Consider the following 20,481-nt stretch of genomic DNA (forward strand, 5'->3'; position numbering starts at 1 on the left):
GTTATACCCGAAATTGTTCTCCAAAGTAACCCCCTAAAATAGCATTTTAAAGCATTTGCACTTATTCCAAAATCGATTAAAAGTGCAGTTTTTTTGGGGGGACATCCGACACCGTACCACCGCTGACCGCACTGGCGCCGGCCCAAAGTACAGCGGCCCACCGGGCACTTGCCCGGTTGCCCACCGGCCCAGTCCGCCACTACTTCCAAGGGCATTTGATGATTTTATCTTCTGACACATCAGAGACTTGAAAGCTGATTCAACTTTTTTAATCAATATCGAACGATCTGATTGTAGTAGTTTTTTGTATCTATTCAATGATCTAACTATCACCATTACCATCAATTATTTTTGACTAAACCTATAGAACGCGTCTTTGGCTTTCTCAGTACGTATTTCAGTTTGTTTTTTTAATATCCCTTCCATCACCATGGTGGAAAAACGTTAATTGTGTGTTAAGCGCACCAATATCTTGGTATTTATTTATGTTGATTGCCTCTGGTATAGAGAATCGATATTTCCTTGACATTTAGTTTGAGTTTCTTCCACCAAGATATTATTTCGGTCTCTAAATGGTCGGCAGAGTGGGCGCTGCGGGCGGCGGGAGTAGCTAGCAGAATGCTCGAGACTGAGTTAAGAAATTTCTCATCTCCGCGCCTCGAACACCCAACCTCCGACTACATAATCAAAGATAATATGTAACCCAATTACGCTCTACCACTCAGCTACACAGTCGGTTGGGAAATACAATAAAAGCTTGATATCTGTCACAGCGGAAGTTCGTTCTGGGCATATGATCTTTTTCCTTCGTTAGATCGTTTCCACTATACCAATGGGGTTGAGCGCCACTCAATTTCTATCTTAACTCTTCCCGTATGAAATCGAGAAGATATGAGGGTAGTAATCGCAGTGGAACTCAATTTAGGTACCCACAGCAATACTGGTTTATTCTCAAATATCAAATCAAAGTCTCCAAAATTGAATCACAGTAGGTACCTAATTACACAAAAGATCCTCATATACGAATTTCCTCAATATAAAATATCTTCACTACGCGACCTCACTTTACTATCAAAGGGGATGTGCGAGAATTTTAGATTGGCATTAACAAACCAATTGAGCCTTATTAGGTAAGTACCGTATCGACAGTATCCGCGGCTTTTCGTTCACCTACGGATCACGATCGAGTACGGTGCAATCGGTACTTGAGCAACACCGTTGTTTTTTCTGCGTGAACGAAACTGGTAACTTTATACCCATATACGAAACCAAACCATAAACATTTCCCATGTTAAAAGTGGAACCGAACCCGGAACCGAAAATGAAATATCAGGTGGAAAAGCATATGGGTAAAATGTAAAGAATGTGACGGATGATTTAATTAGACCTCTTGAGTCTTGAGCGCCTTTTCCCGTGGAAAAAACAGAGGTTTATAGTAAATAAGGTGAACAAAAAACAATTGTAATATTTAAACTCAAAATAATGCAGGGTCCGTCCGGGTAGTGTCACCGTGTGTGATACATGATCTTGCCGCTTATAAGGTATGCTGTGTACACAAGAGCCTTCAAAGAATATGATTCAATTACATCTAATAAATTTCCTACGCAACAACATTGCTTTATAATAAATATTCTAAAGTTCATTGTTAATACCTTATTACCTTTATAAGTGACGAGATAGGATTTGAATATTTTTTGCATGTTAGTGCGGTACGTTATGGCTGATTCACCTGTTTCTTCAGCACCCTATACAAACAAAGGTACATTTTGTGGCGACATCTATTGGTTCATGTTTCCAGAGCACAGGTTTCTGTAACGTACAGCGCACTGCGCAATGAAAGTTGCAAATGATTTTGCACTATGCTAACATTCAACTATGCCCTTGGTTTTAAGTGTGGTTCAACTTCATTGTCGTCTATTCAATGATAAAAAAAATTTGGTCAGCTGATGAAGAAAGTGCGTTTAAAATTGGTGAAAATGAGATGACTGCTTGTAAAGGTGGTTTCTAATGATAGCCAATGTTTACGTACACCTGTATACCTAAGTATGCCTTGATAGACAAACGAAAGTGAAAATTTCAAGTGTTTATTTGTATCAGCTGTAAAAATGTCAAACAGTCATCACAAAAGCTATGGACAAGGAAATGTCGCAAATTTTAAGCTGAATAGTACGTCGTTAGACTTAATTTAGATTTTAGCAACAAAGGTCTTGGAATCACTCAAGTAAATCCAACTTTTTGCAGTAATGTCAGGGGGTCATTAACTTGATTTCTTTGTTTACTTGTAGGTGTAGTCTAAATACATCATTAACACTCCTTATCTAATACTTTGATAGTTAGTTCTTAAGTAAATAGGTGGTTGGTTCTATTAAGTGTCGAATTTTTTATTCAGATTCATATTTATTGATTGATTTTAACAGGCTAAAAGTAAACACTGATAATGTTATCTAAGCTTAAGTTTATACATGGCCATGCTGTATTGTGATGTTTCATTTTTACAGACACAAAAACGAGCACTTTCCACTTGTGAAGTGCTGACCAGCACCTGCCTTAAGATGTTGTATGTATTTAATGTCGACACAGGAACCATGATCACTTTCGATATGAGCTTTGCTGTAGAAAGGTGCGTGTGTTTATGTAACCTACAATTTGGTGTAATTGTCTTTGTTTCAGTGTAAGCTATCTTCAAACGCAAATAGAAAAAATCTGCAAAATAGCCGTGGATAACCAAGTCTTATTAGTTAGCGGTGGCGAATCTTTAGACAGAAATGCTCGTGTCTGCTCGTACTCGGCGGGAACGGATACTAATCCGATCTACCTTTTCAGCAGAACTGATATCGAGTCCAAAATTCCACCAACTCCTAGTGTCGAAATTGGATCCAACATCGGTTAGTTTAATTCGCAGTATGCTTGACCTTTCATTGAATAATTTCAGATTTTACCGCAAAAGTTAAGGAATCGCACGATATGCCTGCCACTTATCATACGGTCTGCCAAAGAACACAGTTAGCGCAACAGTTTCACGAGTCGGCCAAAGAAGAGTTGAAGATTTGCCAAAATTTGGTACACGAACAGCATCTGCAACAGCAAGGGTGGGCTGCGGTTATCGCAAATCTAGAAGACAATATTTTATCATTTACTAAACGGTCCGAAATATTTCAGAAGGGTTTTGAAGATTATATGAACGAACGTGAGACATTTCTTAAATTTTTACAGCAGTAAGTATTTATAGTCGCTTTTTGTGTTATTTTACAAGGTAAGTATTGGGATATCAATATATTTGTAATTTACAAATCCACCATTGTTGCACAAGAGTACATTTGATTTGCACAAATGTTGCTTAGATTGCATAAGTAGTTGTAACATTTTTTGATTTAAGATAATAGACAATGGCAAGGTTTGTAACAATGTTAATTCCCTGCACTTGCCTCATTTATGGTGATATTTCAGGCTGATCAAGCAGATTGGAAATGGCAAAAGTTGCGTAAATTAACAAACAATACAGTGCCACCATGCTCAGAAAAGCCCCGGAAAATATGCGAACTAATTTTGAAATAATTCAAGCTGGCCAATAGAAAGTCAGCAAAACGACGCGATACATTCCGCACCATAATTATTAATTATTCCGTTTTGACAGTTGACGCTTCACGTTATTTTAGTTTACACTTTTCCTGTTGTATTTGCTTTATTTTACGTTTTCCGTCTCCAGTTTTATACAAACTCGTCTCTTTCAAGACGCATATAGCTTGGATCTACAATCTGATAGGGTATGTAATTCCCTTAAAGTGTTTTTAAATTTTGCATCAGAATGTACGGTCTAAATTTCTAGCGCCCTCGGACACGCCCTGTCAGGGACTTTCTGAGCGTGGTGCCACTGTACTAAATTGTATATTTCAATGAGCTTTTGATTAACATATAAAAATCCTGCATGTTGATTAGTTGGCTGTAGGGTACCAAATCAATTTTTTTTTGTAATTAATTCAATGGTCTATTTGTTTGGTATTCTGGTTTCTTACAAAACTGTCTTACAAAAACCACTAAATATTTGCACTTCATTATCATGTTTTTGGAAATAGATTCCTGGTGTAAAAATGTCTACTACCAAATTTAAAATATATAGTGTAAGAAATGGTCCAATTGATTCCGAGAGGTGACCGAAACCGTAATCAAAACTAATATTGCTCACAATTGTACCCAAAATTATACCCAAAACACAATATGGTAGGACCAGCTCTCATTTTTCACAATTCCATTACATACATTTGGGTTATCTTAAGAGATAAGGTGTCGGTTAAATTAGAGCAAGGTGCTAAATTTAAACGAAAATCATATTTTGGGCTAATGTTTTAGTTTTTTGAATTAGGTAAGTAATTGAAAAAATTAAATTAAAAATTTTTTTTGTGCAAATAAAAAAGATACCAAAAAAAAAGAGAAAGCACATATTCCAAAATCTAATAAAAGATACCATACTCGTTTACTGTTGCTTAGAAAGAAAAGGCAAATTGTAGGATTTTTGGGATGTAGTGAAATAAAACATTTTAGACCCTCACTATGTTTGGGACAAACGCTGTGTACTATTATGAAACTATACCAAAGCAAGCATTTTTTTCTAATTAAACAAAAGGTACAAAGCGCATTGTTTGAGAGGTGCACAAGTCTTAAAGTTTCAACATTTGTGTTTCATTTGTAATTTTTTTCTGAAATTTGAATGCAAGAAATTCAAAAAAGTTTTCACACTGTAAGATTCTTAACTGGGTTACAAAAAAGGCCAAAATTTGATAAAACTTGGTGGGTACCCTTTTTATTTTCAAAAATTATTTAAAAATATTTCATCATATGCTCGTTTTCCAAATAAATGGCCGTGTATGTGTAAATAGTTACGTAGACCAAAATAGGTTTTTTTTAGGATATCGCATCACTAGCTGTTCACTAAATATTAGAGAGAAGTATTTTTCTTGTCGATTCTGCGCCTCTAATTACAAGTATATACAGTGATTGTTTCGTTATTATACCAGGCATTGCGTTTGAATGTCATTTCTTTATTTGTGTGGTCAAGGATGTCCAGATACCAAACTTGGTCGAGATGGAGATCAGAAAATTGTTTGTACCTCCAGTAGGCGTAGTTTTTGCAAAATCAGAAAGAGCATAACGCAAAAACCTAAAATTCTTCTTTGATGTTAGTGGTTGCTGAGAAAAAATCCCAAATTTTGGGAGTTTTGGGACTATTGTAGTCCATTCAATTTGTTCAATTGTTCTATCATTCAATTTTTTTTTTATATACAGTGTACTTAGTTGGCAACATATTCAAAACGTTTTTATTATTTATCTTACTGTAATTATGAAAAGTTGTTTGGAATGATAAACTATAATATGCAATTACATCCTTCTAATTTTTTTTACAAGTAACTACTTACAGTTCAATTTGCATTGATATTGAAAATCAGTTCTGCGCATGGGCGCAAATCCACTCACTTTTATGGTATGTATCTCGATGCGCTTGCGCATAAATGGAAACTTATTCGACATTCGATTTTCGCGACCACTTTTGACAAGACAAGTACTATATATGCTCTAATATGCTTGACAATCAAATGTTCATAATTTCACATGGTATTCTTAAAGAATGAAGAACTTGCCCGTCAACTTACATTAATCATGTTTGTGATGGTTCATAATTTATTTAGCAAGAATGTTTCTTTTAGAATGGAATGCCTTTTTTTTCAGATATTAATTCTAGACATTTTCTTTCATTTGACATGGGATTGTCTCATACCTATAATTGATAGTTTTCATGTTATTTACATTTCTCTTGGCAAAGTATTTTTTAATACAAATCATGCTTGCCATGGATATTTCAATGAATAATATCTACCAAACCAAGCTTATGGAGGGTTTATATAATTATTGTCATTAGTTCACAATCATTAGTTAGATTAAGAAATAGTCAATAGAAACGAAGGTATTGTAGCGAATATTCCAGAAATCCTGATAGACATAGAGGTGCCATGAAAGATTAATCATCGGCGTTAAAGAACAAAGGCGGATATGACGCAATCTTTCCGGGAAATGTGAAGTGTTTTGCTCTACAACTTTCGAGAAGACTCGTCGCTACTCGGGAATCAGGTTCATTCTTGATAGCCCTGTGCAAAAACGCGTCAATCGCGACAATCTAACATCATGTTCCATCTAGCCCCCGACCTAGCCCTGTGTTAGGTTTGGGTGTCTTGAGTTATAAAGTTGTTTACAGTTGCAACTGTAAGTGGAAGAGCTGGCTCTGGACCATAAAATGCCTGTTTTGAGGCCAGATGGGCTAACCTATTGGCTTTTTCATTGCTTTCTATTCCAGCATGCCCTTTGACCTACGCGAGCTCAAGGGTGTTAGTGCTTGCCACTTGCTCTAGTGCATAGTTACATTCGGAAACCAATCTAGAGGCAATTATACAGGGACCAAGTGCCTGCAAGGCAGCCCTGATGTCACTGGAGGTTCTTATAGTTTTGTTCTTTATGTTATGTTAAGGGCGAGTGGGGGGGGGGGGGGAACTAGTTTTATCCTTCATGGTACTCTAATGAAAGGTCTCAACGAAAGGAATTCATTTCTACCAACCATAGCCCTCCTCCTCAACCTCTTATCGTGATCGGGTATATTCCTTCATACCTCAACAACGGATTGTCAGAAGAGGGTACTCACAAAGGGCGATTGAGACGTCTGCAAGATATATATTCATTGGTGATGTTAAAACAAAAGCTATTTCGGTTAAAAAAGATGCGCTTTATCTGCACAAGAGATGTGCACAATTTATATACTTGTTTCATTATGCTTTAATACATACTCTATGCTGACATGTACATACGTTCATTCATTAGAGAGCACATTTTAAAAACTTTCCAACGATATAAGATTCGAAATTTTGGTAGAAGGGGCGCCGGTAGTTGGCGGTCACAATGTACTTAAATGTTGAATGTATCTAATTATTAGGCAATAGACCCATTAAAACTCTTTAAATTAAAACATTGTCACTGCAATAAAAATGAACTAGATTAAGATTTTGTATTTTTTTTCTAGTTTTCACGAAGATTTGAACATCTTGGCCAAAATACCCATGTTACCTGTATTATTATTAGGCGAAAACCAGTACGCATGCAAAGACTCTCACATGAGCTCTACGGCGTCAGAGGTAAATCGAACGTGTGCGAATTTGTTAGATTGGATCTCATCAACAGATAGTAAAAGTACAACTGATCAGTTATTCGAACACTGTTCGAGAGTTCTAGAACAGGTAAGATGGTAAATGTTAAATTTAATAATCTAAGGGTCATCTTTCAGTATGATACAAAAATTTTTAATTCGTTACATGCTGTACTAAAGAATATATTTTTCGAAGCTAATCAGGATGAAATGAAAGATATTAAGGGTTTGAGTGATCGGCTCTGTGGTTTAGAACAGCTAATGTTCGAAGCTAAACGATATGTTAAAGAGCAAGGTGATTTAGCACAATCTTTTATTCAGGTGCGATGCCCTGTTGGCATAGCAGTACGTTAAATTGTTAATTGTAGAATCAAAATAGGGCGAGCAATTTGGGAGATACATCAATTTTACCGGATTTGTGCGCGTCACACAGAAAACAACTAGTGGTTATGCTTACAAATCACCAACATCTATCGGATATCCGTCGTCGTTGTATAAAGGCAAAGTCGGAGTTGGGCACAACCTTACATCATCGTCTCAAATGGGTTATGTATATGGAAAATTTAATGGTCAAAGTGGATCAGCAGATGATCGTGTACCACGAGAGTCTTAGACGGATGCGGACACATTTAGAAATTCTTCAACAAATTCATTTGGCACCAGCAACCTATTTATCTGCCGTTGCAGAGGTTGTGCGTAGGAGAGCGTTTTCTCAAGCCTTTTTGTCGGTATGTATCCCCATTATTTCCTGCTGCGCTGACTTTTACTATCGCAATTTTTAGTGGGGATCCGAACTCGCTTGTTACCTATTAACAATACATAACGACGAGTTAACACGAAGAAAGGAATTCCAGTCTTCATTTGAGAATCATTTTTTAAGTTCACTTTTTCCGGGCATGGAAGATTTACCTCCGTCTTTTGCAGTTGAAGCTCCATCAATTTTTGATTCTAATTTACCGCTGTTAAGTATTGAAGATCTTGAACAGTTAAAGCAAGATTTGCCAGAGCTCGCCGAGAATGTTGTGATTCCTGACATAGCAGCTATAAACAATCTATTTTTAGTGAAGTCTATCGTAAAATCTGATCTAGATAAAATGGATACACGGGGAGTGGACGAAAAAATTGTTCAGGTTGTGAATGAAGTAGGACTTGGTTGTAATTTAGATCAGACTTTACTCAAACCAGCTGAAAGTGAACCATTAATGATGCACGGTATTCCCTACCTGAGAGATCTTGATAGGTAAGTGAAGCAGTGCCAAATGGTGAAGTAACACTGCACCTTTTTTCTCTATCAATCAAGTTAATAAAATTAGGAAGTTAGTCAACGATAATGTGAATGTTAATAGAATACTAATTTTCCCAATTTGTAAAAATGTGATGTAATTAAAAAATTGTTAAGATTTTTCTTACAATTTGTTTGTAGGGGATGCGAATCGGAAACGGATACCGAAGAGTTTGAGAAAGTGGGACAAAGTCCGTTAGATTTACACTTTGAAAAAGAAATTCCATCACCTCGTCCTCGAACTCAAGACGCTTCGACATTTATGGAGGTTGGTGATAGAAATGCTTTACCACCCAGAAAACCACCCCGTACGTTTCAAAAATCCCAAATTCCCATCCCAAACAATGACTCTAATACTAACACCAATACTACCCTTCAATCCCAAAGAACATTAAGTTGCAGCGGAAGTCAAAGTTGCACCGAAAGTTTCACAAACGTAAAAAACCCTTCGCTCGAGTCAATTGACGAACTTTCGAGTATTAAAAATTTTAATTCTAATACGGAGAGTTGTTTCAATTCACATCATCAACAAATGCAAAGTTACGCTTCGGCGCAATTTTCGCGCTCTAAATCGCTTTCGCCGCATACTCCTCAAAGTCCGAAGGATATACAGTGCGAACAGTTTTCCCCGAGCTCTCCGACCCAAGGCCACCAACCTAATGAATTTCTCACTGACGAATTTTATATTGATGAAAGCTTGCCGTCCAGTTTGAGTATTGAAACGGGACAAAGCCAAGGAGAGTTTGTACGGCAACTCGATACTGCTAATAATGTAGTGGCATTATTACAGGTACTTGACACTATTGCATTTATCCCCGTATACACTTTTGTAAAAATTGTTTGTAGTTATTAATTTGCAGTTGTATTTTTAGTTCTTTTGCCTAAAGATTTGACTTTTTAAGGTTGGTGTCAAGTTGTTGTAGATGCATTACAAATGCATGACATCATTATGTGCACATCAAAGTAGAATCATTATAGGTCCTTTAGAAAGTCCTTAATAGTCAATATCTGATTTCTTCCATATAATGCTGTGTAAGGCAAGGTTAACATTTGTACAATTAAATGCAATTTACAAAACAGAAAAAAAAGTCAATAGTGAATGAGTTAACTTTAAATCATTGAAGCATTTCAGTTGTGTATTAGACCTATTAGACCCATGAATTAGATATTTAATGTAAAATATCTGTGAGTTGTACCAGGTGATCAAAAATGTCTGAGGACAGTTTGAATTTTCCGCAAAACTAAACATTTATAATGTTGATCAAATGATGTATCAAATGTCATTTATGTAAAAGCAGTGGTAGATCAATTTAATATAATATATACTAAACAATAATCACAATTAATAAATTAAAGAAAACCAATTTATCAAGCATAGTGTCACTGTTCGGTTCATGATTTCAAATATTCATTCTAACTTTGCCCGGGGGTTAATTTGAATCTCTTCTCATAAATGATCATAGAAACGGTTTTGCAGATAACAAATATTATAGTTGTAATGAACCAAGGTCACATCCTGGTCACAGCACCAAAATTCTGTAATAACTCAAGTCCAGTTGAGAAACGACTGCGTAACTCAAAACCACAAATTAAAACTAATTGAAACCTATGGCACATGATCGTCAACTAACAAACCTGTCTACTGAAAGGTCCTACGTTGTTGAAACGTGTTGCTTGAGGATGTGCGTGTGTCACTCTAAGGATTGACCAAAATAAATTAAAAAAATTAAAATTAAAAACGTTAATGATAACAAAAACAATCAAAACCAAATTCAAATCAGGGTTGCCCTCTTAATCACACGAGAATAGCTCTAGGGACTTCATTGATTACGAGCAAGAGGTGTTGAAAACTTACTTGCGTACTTTGCATTTTATAATTTCTTATTACCCGTACGACAACATATTTAAAATATCGTGACACCATCTTTCACAAACATGAAATTATTTACCAAGATATATCGGAGACCAGCATTCACACCAAGGGCTGAGTGTACGAAGAATATGGGTAGAGCTCAAGCGCCTGCCATTTTGGGCAGGACATAACCTGTTTCATTATAATAATACAGGGCTATATTTGCATATTTGCAGTAGGGTTTCGAGACTCATCACATAACAGTTTTCATATAACATAAAAATTCAAATATTCAGGAGTCATGAAAAACTATCACATTTGGCATTTATGCAAAATAAGATAACGGCAAAATACCATTGTAAACAAATTCAGCCCATTACCCATTACGCCCCCACCTCGCCCCCACATAACACAAACAAAACCCCGACCCATCGTAAAATCTGATCAAATCATAAAAATCTTGAAATCACCATCCTGCGAATTGTTAAGATATACTGTTCCAATTACGTACACGAAACCTACACAATACTATAAATTGAAAAAACGCCCTGTATATCAATCTTAAATGAAAGCCATCCACATTTATGGGAAAATTCTACTTTAATTACCTACATATCAAAAACTAAATTCGATTAACACCTTGTACTAATCTCCAACCTTCCCCTAAAACACATAGTAAGTCTAACCATGACGTCAAAACAGGATAAAAATTAATTGTGCTCAAGGAATTAAGTCGCAATTGAATTCCTATAAATGTAACTGAAGCGACCTTCTCAATTGAGAAATCTACTTATAAATAATATACAGGGTGCCCATTGTGTATGGAATATAGTATGTCTTGGTAAATGTCGACTGTATACAAAATTTGTTTATATAAAAGTTGTTTAACATTTGTTTCCCATAATAAGGAATCAGTCCATTGTTTTTATTTCATAAAACAAATGAACAGTAAAAAACAATTGAATTTTTTTAAATAGCAAGGCATACTTTCATTAGGCTCATTTGATAGAGACTTTCTTTCTCTTTTCAATGACAACACGTTAGCACCCGTGTAGCACAAATTAATTTTGGTTTCTGGCTTTTTGTGATAGGTGCCTGCCTTGTAGTTAATGGTGAACATTTTGAACATACTGCTAATTTTGTTTTGTCTTCAAGGTTTAATAAGAAATGAACACGTTTATTTGTTTTATTTTGATGTAGGATATCTGGATTAATGTTATTGATCTAATTTAATAAATTTTTTTGAAAAATTTTTTTAATGTCTATCTTCGAAAAGAGAAAAAAAATCTATCAAATGAGCCTAATGGAAAGGCAGCATTTAAAAAAATTCTATTGTTTTTCGTTTCTTTTGTTTTCTGAAATAAAAACAACTGAAAGCTGCCTTATTATGGGAAATAAAATGTTAAACAACTTTATAGAAAAATTTTAAATACATTCGATATTTACCTAAATATACACTATATTCCATACATAATGGGCACCCTGTATATAAATAATAAAGAAGCAAAGCTACTTACCCCTAAATATTACCATTAACTCAACTTATTTTTTATGAACCTTGCGTTATAAGGTCTTGCAAATTCACTTTTTTCAATATCTTTTATGGTAAAGGAATTATGATCTGATTATACCTTGTATAAGTATGAACAAGGATTACTTATAGCGTTTTCGATTGGCAAAACTCGTACTGCACGAGTGTTGCACGAGAAACTGAAGAAATACATGTGAAAATTGCTCTCAATGGAACATAAATATTCGTAAATATTTGTTGTCATTTGTCCATAACCTCATTTTAGATTTAGGTAATCGACAAATCTCTATTTTAAAAAATGACAAACGATTTCAGTATTATTTATGATAAACGATGAGGAATATAAATTTGAAATTCCTGTAAAGGGCCAATTTTTGGCGTTCAGTTTAATGAGTAAGTGCAACTTTTTGTAAAATAGAAGTTATGGCTAGTTCATCATCTTCGCTATCGCTAGATGACGACAAAAAACTCTCCCAACGCAAGAAACAAATTCAAATTGTCGCACGTTTGTTTTGAAAATTTGTTAACTAGCAGCTCCACGAGCTCACGGACCTCGTGCGTCGAAATTTGCACCGAGTGCGTAATTGTTGCATCACATTTGCTAATGGAACACAGAAAATTGCCCTAAAATTACCAATAGAACGTAAAAATTGCACTTGTGCAGCACGAGTTTTGCCAATCGAAAACGTTATTAAATAAAAATAAAAATGCGATTGAAATTCATCGCGAGTTGTGTAGTGTTTTTGGTGAAGACGTCATATCAAGGCAAATGGTTTCTCATTTTATTAATCGATCGCCCCCTCAACATCTAAGAAGACACCCAGTGCAATTCCCTTGTGACTGAGTGATTGCACACAGTTCTATAAAGAGCCAGTTCATAAGATTTTCTCGCTAGGTAGGCATATCGGTTCATACTTAAAGGACCAACACATTCTCCCTAATATGTCTTTCAATTATGTTTTCCTAATTTGCCTAAACAATTTTGATTGGTTTTACACGCGTTCAGCCATTAGTAGAAATACCACTTTTACCTACTTCTTTTTGTACTAGAGGTGCATACTCTAACTAAAGTAACAGTGGTTAATGTGCATAATATAGAGGATTACAACAGAACTGGTAAAATTCTATCTGGTCCCATAGATTTCAATTTTTGGAATTTTTGAATCGCCCATTTATGTCTTGCCTGATCTATGATCCTATTGCTAATTTCCAATTTTCCCTGTATGGTTTCCAATCTGGAATAGGCAGGTTTGAATTGCCCTTATTCTCTGTAGGTCCCCGTAATTATCGACCTCGGAAAGTGTGTTTGAAGCAATAGCTCCAGTGTATCTTTCCCAGTTTTCATCTATACTGCATTCATTATAAAAACGTAGTAGATGGCGCTGCATTTGAAGATAAGCACACACAGGAAAAATATAGAACGGTCCCAATTTGTTTTAAAGTAGAAATATCCAGCACTGTGAACAGAAATAAATCAAACGATTTTGCACTTTGATCTGATTAACAGCTAATGACAGTTCAACAGTTTAGTTGGCAGCAGAAACTACCAGCTTACAAAATTCAGCACTCGTTTTATTTTTCAGCATAATACTGATTCGTATTTTAACTAATCACAGTGAAGGTCAAAGCTTCCCTATGCTTTCTACCGCTACCATCTTAAAATGAATAGAGTATAGGTCCCACTACCCTTTTTAAGGTTACCTATTTTCGCTTGCTGTTTCAGCGGGCAATTGGCTTTGAACGCATCTATTATGGCTCTTCGGAGATTATTCTCCAAACGATCTCTACAGAACTGGCGAAAACGAAAATTATTTTTATGAAATCATACAAAACCAAAATGCACTTTTCCCATTTTGATGAAAAAAGTAAAGAAATATTTGTATATTTGCAAATTTACTTATATTTTACTCAAAAATGGTACTTTTTTGCTTATGATTCACGACCCCATCTTAAAGAGAAATACAAAAAGAAATCAATTTACCCATTGTTTTTTGTGATAATGCACATAATAGGTCATTTCCGATTTTGTTTTGTTAGTTGGTGGCCTTGTACTCTTAATTTTATTCTGCTTGCTTTATGTATTATTTGTAATAGTTTACAGTACTTTTCTGTTACACTTTCTTCATTTGACTTTTACGTACAACTACAATAGCTTGCTTTTACAGGATAATCTTCAAACTTCACAAACCGAACGTGATCGATTAAAAGCTCTAATGATGAAAATGTCCACTCTGTCATGCGATGCTTTAAAATCACTGCGAACCGAATTAAGAGAACTTAAATCATCTGTGATGTCAATAAAAAGTGATATTAGGTTTGACTGTGAAGGCTTAACGAGTTCGTGGGAAAATTTGACTGCGGAAATGGAAATTAAAGAAAAAGAAATGGTGGAGAAAATTACATTGACTCACGAGTTGGAAATAAATGCTTTTAAAAGAGAAAAAGATGCCAAAGAAGAAGAACTTAAAATTCTTAGTCAGGAACTCTTGAATTTGAAATGCTCTCTACAAAATTCTTCCGAGGAATTAACCAACTTGAAGACCACCGTTGATCATCTCAAAGAAGAACATACAAAGGAAAGGGATCGTTTTCAAGCGGAGTTGGAAGAAACTAAATCGGACAAGGAGCAGAGCTTGCGGGAAATGAAGGAAACTTTAAATCGTGAACATAAAGCAGAAATTGAAAACATCAGAACGAGATTTCGACTAATGCCATTTTTAAAAATGGACCGTAGCCCGTCTGATCCAAATTTGGAAAAACTGGAAAGGTTTGACACTAAAGATTTAAACAATCACGAAGCGATTATTTTGCATTTAAAGGAAAATTACGAAATTGAAAAGGAAAAAGCGGTGCAGGAGGCGCTTATTCAAGAGTCTCGCAAGTGGGACGAAAAAATTGAAAATCTGCGAATTAAGTTCGAGATAGAGAAAGAGATTGCGCTTGAGGAAGTTACAAAAAGATTACTGGATGAGAAAGAGAAACAAATTGATCTTTTACGGGAACGGGAGGCTAATCTTAATCTCGAATGTATCAAATATAAAAACACAATTCAGCAGTTGGCGGATAGCGAAACCAGTAGTCAAAGTGCTGAATTAATTCGAAGGATCGAATCCTTGGAAAGACAAAAAAGTGATTTAGAATTACAGTTAGTTTTAAGTAAATCGAAAAGGAACGAAGAGAGTACTTATGATTTGGCGTCATCGGTCGCAGTGTGCGAAGGTGACTTTATGTTGTTAGTAATTCAGTGTAACTCTTTGAATTTTAGGCAAAGTGAACGCCGCAACAAGTCCGATTAATCTTAATGAGAAGCTGACGAAAAGTCAAATTTCCTTCGTTAAATCTAATAAATTAAGCATAGATTCGTGTCAATCCGGTGACATCGTACTAATATTGTGGGATCCCGCGTACAGAAACTTTCGCATAATTCAAGAGAGCAGTCATTTATTCTTCCTCCATTCGGATTGTTTGGAAATGTTCGGATTGAATATCAGGTCGACAGAGAATCGTAAGCTTTACTACATGGGGGAGGTTATTGAAAAAGATTATTGCCATGCGAAGAAGGTAAGTCAATACAGCTCTATTGTTGATAATTATTAATCTCATAATTTACAACTGGTTTAGAAGGTGGTGTAGATTCACTCACCGCAAGGTCGTTGGCGTCGTCATTTACGTTCAGTTTATGTGTATTCTCTAAATAATAATAATAATGCTCTTTATTTTGCAAACAATGTTAACATTACACTGTAAAGCAGAAGGTATCAAAGAAAAGAAACGGTGCATATTTCTGAATGTGTAACTAAGATCTTTTTCGGCAAAATAAGGAAGTGGATATGCATCTTAATGCGGCTTTACTTTAGGATCGAGTAACTTTTTAACGGTACATGTATGAAATATGCTCTGAGAGATTTTAACATAATGTTGTAAAATTGTCGCGCAGCAAGATGCCTTGAACTTTTTTTGTTAACATTGTTTATGAAATTGTAATCTATGTAATACTGTTTATCAATTTTTAACAACAGCCACACCTGCAGATTTTATTCAATTTAAACGTCTTCTTATAAAATGAAATAAACCATCATTTTGTGCGTCTATCTGGCTTACATTTATTTGAATCAACGATGGAAGTTTAACGATCATCAAGATACCTGCTCCATATAATCTATTGTTTACTGCCAATCACGTTTGGTGAAATTTTTGGAAAATGGTCCCCTTAAATTTTTAAAGTTGTATGACGTTTGGTTTTATGTTTGACTGAAACTAGGGGAACTTACAAATGTCTTGTCACTCATGTATTTTCAGACGAATTAGACATTGCCAATTTAAAAGAAAACTGATATTATCAAGTAACTTGTCCTCCAACCTCACATATGTAAGTTTACATACTGGCTACATAATGGTTCAATGTTAATATTTTAGTGTTTCTATGAAAAAGATTTTGTTATCACCCTACTTTATTTATAAGACATTGGCTCCTTTTTTCAGCATCTCAATTTTCAGGTTGGGAATAGATACAACGTCCCTATAGGAACCAAGTTTTTTCGTGTGAAAGTGAAACCGATTCCCAATCTGAAAGAAGTAAGGGAAGGCGCGAAAGAAAAATCACAAATGTCTCAGAGTGAAATAGCCGGACCTTCCACTTCTACAGAACCTAATCTAGTTAATACGGCTGTGAGTTGGTCTTCTCCTGCGACACCTGTGAAACAATCGCCCGATGAAGCTCGAAGTGACCACAACAATACAATGGAAGCGTCGACAAGTAAACGGTAGGCTTCGCTATTATTTTTATCTACATCTTTTCTGCTTTCAAATAACAACAACCTACATTAATTGTATAGAGTATCTGTAACTTCATGTGATCAGCTATGTAACATTTATAAAGATTAGAAAGTATGTAAAACCAGCAAAAACATCTTACTTAAATTTGTTTAATTATTGAAAAATTGTTTATTTTATACATTCACTTGTCCATATACATTTAAGTGCTTTATTCGAAATTATCATGATTTTAATTGATGACAATGCCCCATCACTCATAACGCAAAGGTAGTTGTTTGGCAATACCTGTGCAGGCGCCAAAACTGAGCGGTATGCCTTCGGTGGTCCCCACACTTCAGTTCAATAAATATATTTATTATCAAATAAAGTGGCATATGCATGATAATTACATTTTAAATATGTGCACTCTATATTCCAAAGCGAGTCATGAGTCATAACTCTCACTTGTTAGTCAAAACAATGGAATCATAAGACAAATGACCAAATTTGCTTGTTTTGAGTATGCCATATAGTTTTAATTTGTGTATTAAGTCACTAGATTTCATAACTCACTTTGGAAAAATAGTTCTGATGGAAGCTTAAGATATTTGTTACTTACCTGTGTATACTTTTTTTATTATGGATGTTTTTACTTCACTGCTTCAATAGTTTATGATGTGATTTTGTTATATTTTATTTATTTATTATCACTGTCTCTACCTATTGAAAATAAAAAATAATTGACTATCTGACCGTCTGTTCCTTTAGAGTTGATAACGTGAAATTATTACGCAACAATATTGCCATGTTCATTTGGTTGGAAAGTTTGAATCTTGTTTAGTAGTTATCATTGTACAATTTAGACTGCTAAAGGAACACATTGTAGACACGTTAAGTTAATTGTACGTATTACTTTTAGTAACGGTTGTGAATAGCCCTTATTGTCCTACATGTCTCTAATCTGTGGTACATTGCTGCTTACGTTTACCTTTACCACTTACTAAGAATTCGCACTTGTGTAAATTAAAACAAATTCAGTAGATTAAACAGTAATAAAACAGTACCTATATCTACATGATAATATTTATAAAAGTGCTAGGGCATAGTACATTTAACAGTTTTTGTGGTAGATTGTTATTGCCTTATTAAATATTACAAATCAAAAATGAAGCTGTTTTGTCTTAAATCGTAGATTTGAGCTTGTAGTATAGTATACATTATACTTTCGAAAACGTGGAACGTGTGGTATGCGGCAATTAAATTTATGTAATTGTTGTTGGGTAACTTATATTCATTATGTTGTCATAATATGTTGATAAATTTGTTTTAAGTGAATTTTTAATTGTGATAATATAACAAAAAGTTTCTGTTGTAGGTATAATTTGATGTATATTTTTTCTATCGCTTATAAAGATTCTGTATGGTTATAGTGTGATATTTTACCATGCAAGTGTTTGCGAGCTATTAGGTTGTAAATGATCCTTGTACCAATTCTTTAATCTTAAGTTAACTAACCGTAACTATAAGTAGACAATTAATTAAATTTCTAAAAAAATCGGCTTGTCTTTCATTTGTGTGCAAATCTGAATTTACTGTTTGTATTGTGTTTAAAGTATACATGAATTGCAGTTATTGTAAAATATTTACAAAGTTTTTATATAAAAAGCCCATGTGCAATAAAGAAAATAAAATCGATTTTTTTTGTAATTTATGACATTTCCACCAAGAAATAGGGAGCATGTATGAAAGTGTTTTGATACCAGATATCGTGACACCCTTTGTAACGTTGTTTGGCGTTTCGCTGTTCCCAAAGCTATATCATTGTATATACATCTTTTACGCAATGGCTATATTCACCAAATAACGCTAATTTTTATGGATATTTTACTGGACAGGATAGCGCATCCTTGTGTCATGCACTCCAGAAATTTCCCATATATGATCTAGTACAATCCATGGCCTAAGTACAATCTACATGGATGGCTTTGTTTTTCCATGTTAGAATCTGGAGATAACAGATGGCGCCAGATTGTTCCTCGAACCACAATTCAATGGTACTATCTTTGCCTTGAATTTTCCTCGAATAAATTATTCAATTGGAAAAGAGCTTAGATCATACATGTCAATATATTTGACCTAAGGAAAAGAGTTCATAATAGTTTTGACATCTGAGAGATTGAGTAAGAAAGACAAATTGACAGGAAGGAAACTATAATAATTACAGTGATCTATATATTGCTAGAAATCTGTAAAAGGTGAGTAGGAAACAACGGCATTGAAGGATACTGTAAGGTAAGTAACTGGGAACAGAAGTAAGCTGAAGCAAAGTTTTATACAAGGTGTTCCTAAATATGATGTAAATACGGAAGCGGAATGTTCTTTGGCTTATTTTATGACTAATTGTTCATAAAAACGCAAACGCTACTAAAAGATGTTAAAATTTCAAGATTTTTTAAGTTTTTTTCTTTAAAGGTATCTCCTGCAATTTTTGAGATATTTTGCTCAGATTTTAAATATAAATGATGCTCAGTGATAATGAGAATCTACAGGGTGTTTGTTATTCGAGAATTCTGTTCCATTTTCTACCCCTGAACTTTTCTTGGTGCGTCACTGGTAGATTGTAAAATAAGAATTTGATATTCTGATTTATTTAGTAACTTTTTGGTCTCTCGTAATTTTTGCGATTTTTCGACCGTTCTCTCTTGTTTTTATTAGTTCGCATTTGAACTCATTGTATCTTGCGCGTGCATATCAAATTATAGGCAATCTAGAAATTATAACACCCTGTCGATCAGTAACGAAGCGTTTGCGGACCTATGGCAGTTGTAAATTCAATGTCTATAATGAATCTTATTTAGCCCCAGAATTAGCGCCTTCCGTATTGATATCATATTTAGGAACACCCTGATAAGATAAGGATGTGTATCATAGGGATCCCCGAAATCGCAAAAGTATCGATGATGGTAAAATTAGAGAAAATATGTGCAATTAAAGAGTCCTTTAAAGAAAACAAGAAAATTTCGATTACTCTCGCAGATATGTCAGAAAAATCGAAATTTACCGATTTCGTTTTTATTTTTTTTCTGGTGAATTTGTTGACGCACTCAGATCATAGTTTAAATAACTTCCACTAGGCGGCACTGAACCCAGCAGCGGTGTGCCATACTGGGGGCTCCACTCCAGTGTAAAATTTTTGGGGGCTCCAGTCGCCGCACTGGGACACCCCTCGGGCAGGCCACCAATTTGCTTTTGAAAGATAGCTGAAAGGTTTTTGCCACTGGTAGCTACCCTTACACACTACTGGGCGACAAAAAGTCTTTACTAGGCGGCACTAATGTTGCCTACGTTATAGCTTAAAATATGCTCTGGACGCACTAGACTTCCAAGGATTTTTTATGTACATAAAAGTTCTAGTTTTAAAATGCAATAGCCAACCCACAATACATAAAAACTTTAAAATGTGAACTGTGTGATTACCCGACCAAAAGTGCGCTTGTTAACCGACATGATCTATTTTATTGGTTACGTCACGGTCCGGTCACGGTGCGGTCACCTACTGTAGAGTGCATTCCTTATGAACATCTGAGCGTTACCTGACCATGGGATTTAAGGAATACACGCTGCAATAATTGACCGTCACCGTGATCTGACCGTGACGTGACCGATAATGTGAATCGGGCTTTAAGGAGTGAATAAATCAAATTTTGAGAATATGAATATCATCTTAACTTTTCACGGAGTACTCGATTCCCTCGAGAAACTTGACGCATCACAAAACAAGCCGTGACCTTCAAGCAATTTTGACCATTATATTTATATTGAATTATGTTTATGAACCCAGTAAATGTTGAGCCTCTTGCTAATTTGGGGCAGCCGAA

General features: G+C 35.1%; 1 protein-coding gene across 2 annotated transcripts; it reads left to right on the forward strand.

The window, feature by feature from the left end:
- Positions 1 to 1,867: 1,867 nt before the first annotated feature.
- On the forward strand, positions 1,868 to 18,159 carry LOC116170301 (RB1-inducible coiled-coil protein 1). 2 transcript variants are annotated; one of them, XM_031486583.1, is made up of 12 exons: positions 1,868 to 2,166; positions 2,499 to 2,620; positions 2,671 to 2,885; positions 2,933 to 3,215; positions 7,061 to 7,274; positions 7,322 to 7,504; positions 7,552 to 7,911; positions 7,966 to 8,423; positions 8,607 to 8,733; positions 14,014 to 15,067; positions 15,114 to 15,409; positions 16,346 to 18,159. In XM_031486583.1, the coding sequence occupies exons 2-12, from the start codon at positions 2,553 to 2,555 to the stop codon at positions 16,613 to 16,615; spliced, it is 3,528 nt and encodes a 1,175-aa protein (XP_031342443.1). In that variant the 5' UTR covers positions 1,868 to 2,166; positions 2,499 to 2,552; the 3' UTR covers positions 16,616 to 18,159. The 2 variants fall into 2 exon arrangements, with proteins under 2 accessions (XP_031342443.1, XP_031342445.1); XM_031486585.1 differs by lacking the exon at positions 1,868 to 2,166 and adding an exon at positions 2,203 to 2,221.
- Positions 18,160 to 20,481: the final 2,322 nt, after the last annotated feature.

This window comes from Photinus pyralis, unplaced genomic scaffold, assembly GCF_008802855.1.
Source record: "Photinus pyralis isolate 1611_PpyrPB1 unplaced genomic scaffold, Ppyr1.3 Ppyr1.4_LG5, whole genome shotgun sequence".
In the NCBI taxonomy this organism is placed as follows: domain Eukaryota; kingdom Metazoa; phylum Arthropoda; class Insecta; order Coleoptera; family Lampyridae; genus Photinus; species Photinus pyralis.

What these genes read in the sequence shown, in the direction of transcription:
- LOC116170301 (XM_031486583.1), top strand. Translation starts at nt 2,553, where the DNA reads ATGTTGTATGTATTTAATGTCGACACAGGAACCATGATCACTTTCGAT. An exon ending in TACCTGAGAGATCTTGATAG is followed by an intron (nt 8,424 to 8,606) that starts GTAAGTGAAGCA and finishes ATTTGTTTGTAG; the next exon opens with GGGATGCGAATCGGAAACGG. An exon ending in ATTATTGCCATGCGAAGAAG is followed by an intron (nt 15,410 to 16,345) that starts GTAAGTCAATAC and finishes CTCAATTTTCAG; the next exon opens with GTTGGGAATAGATACAACGT.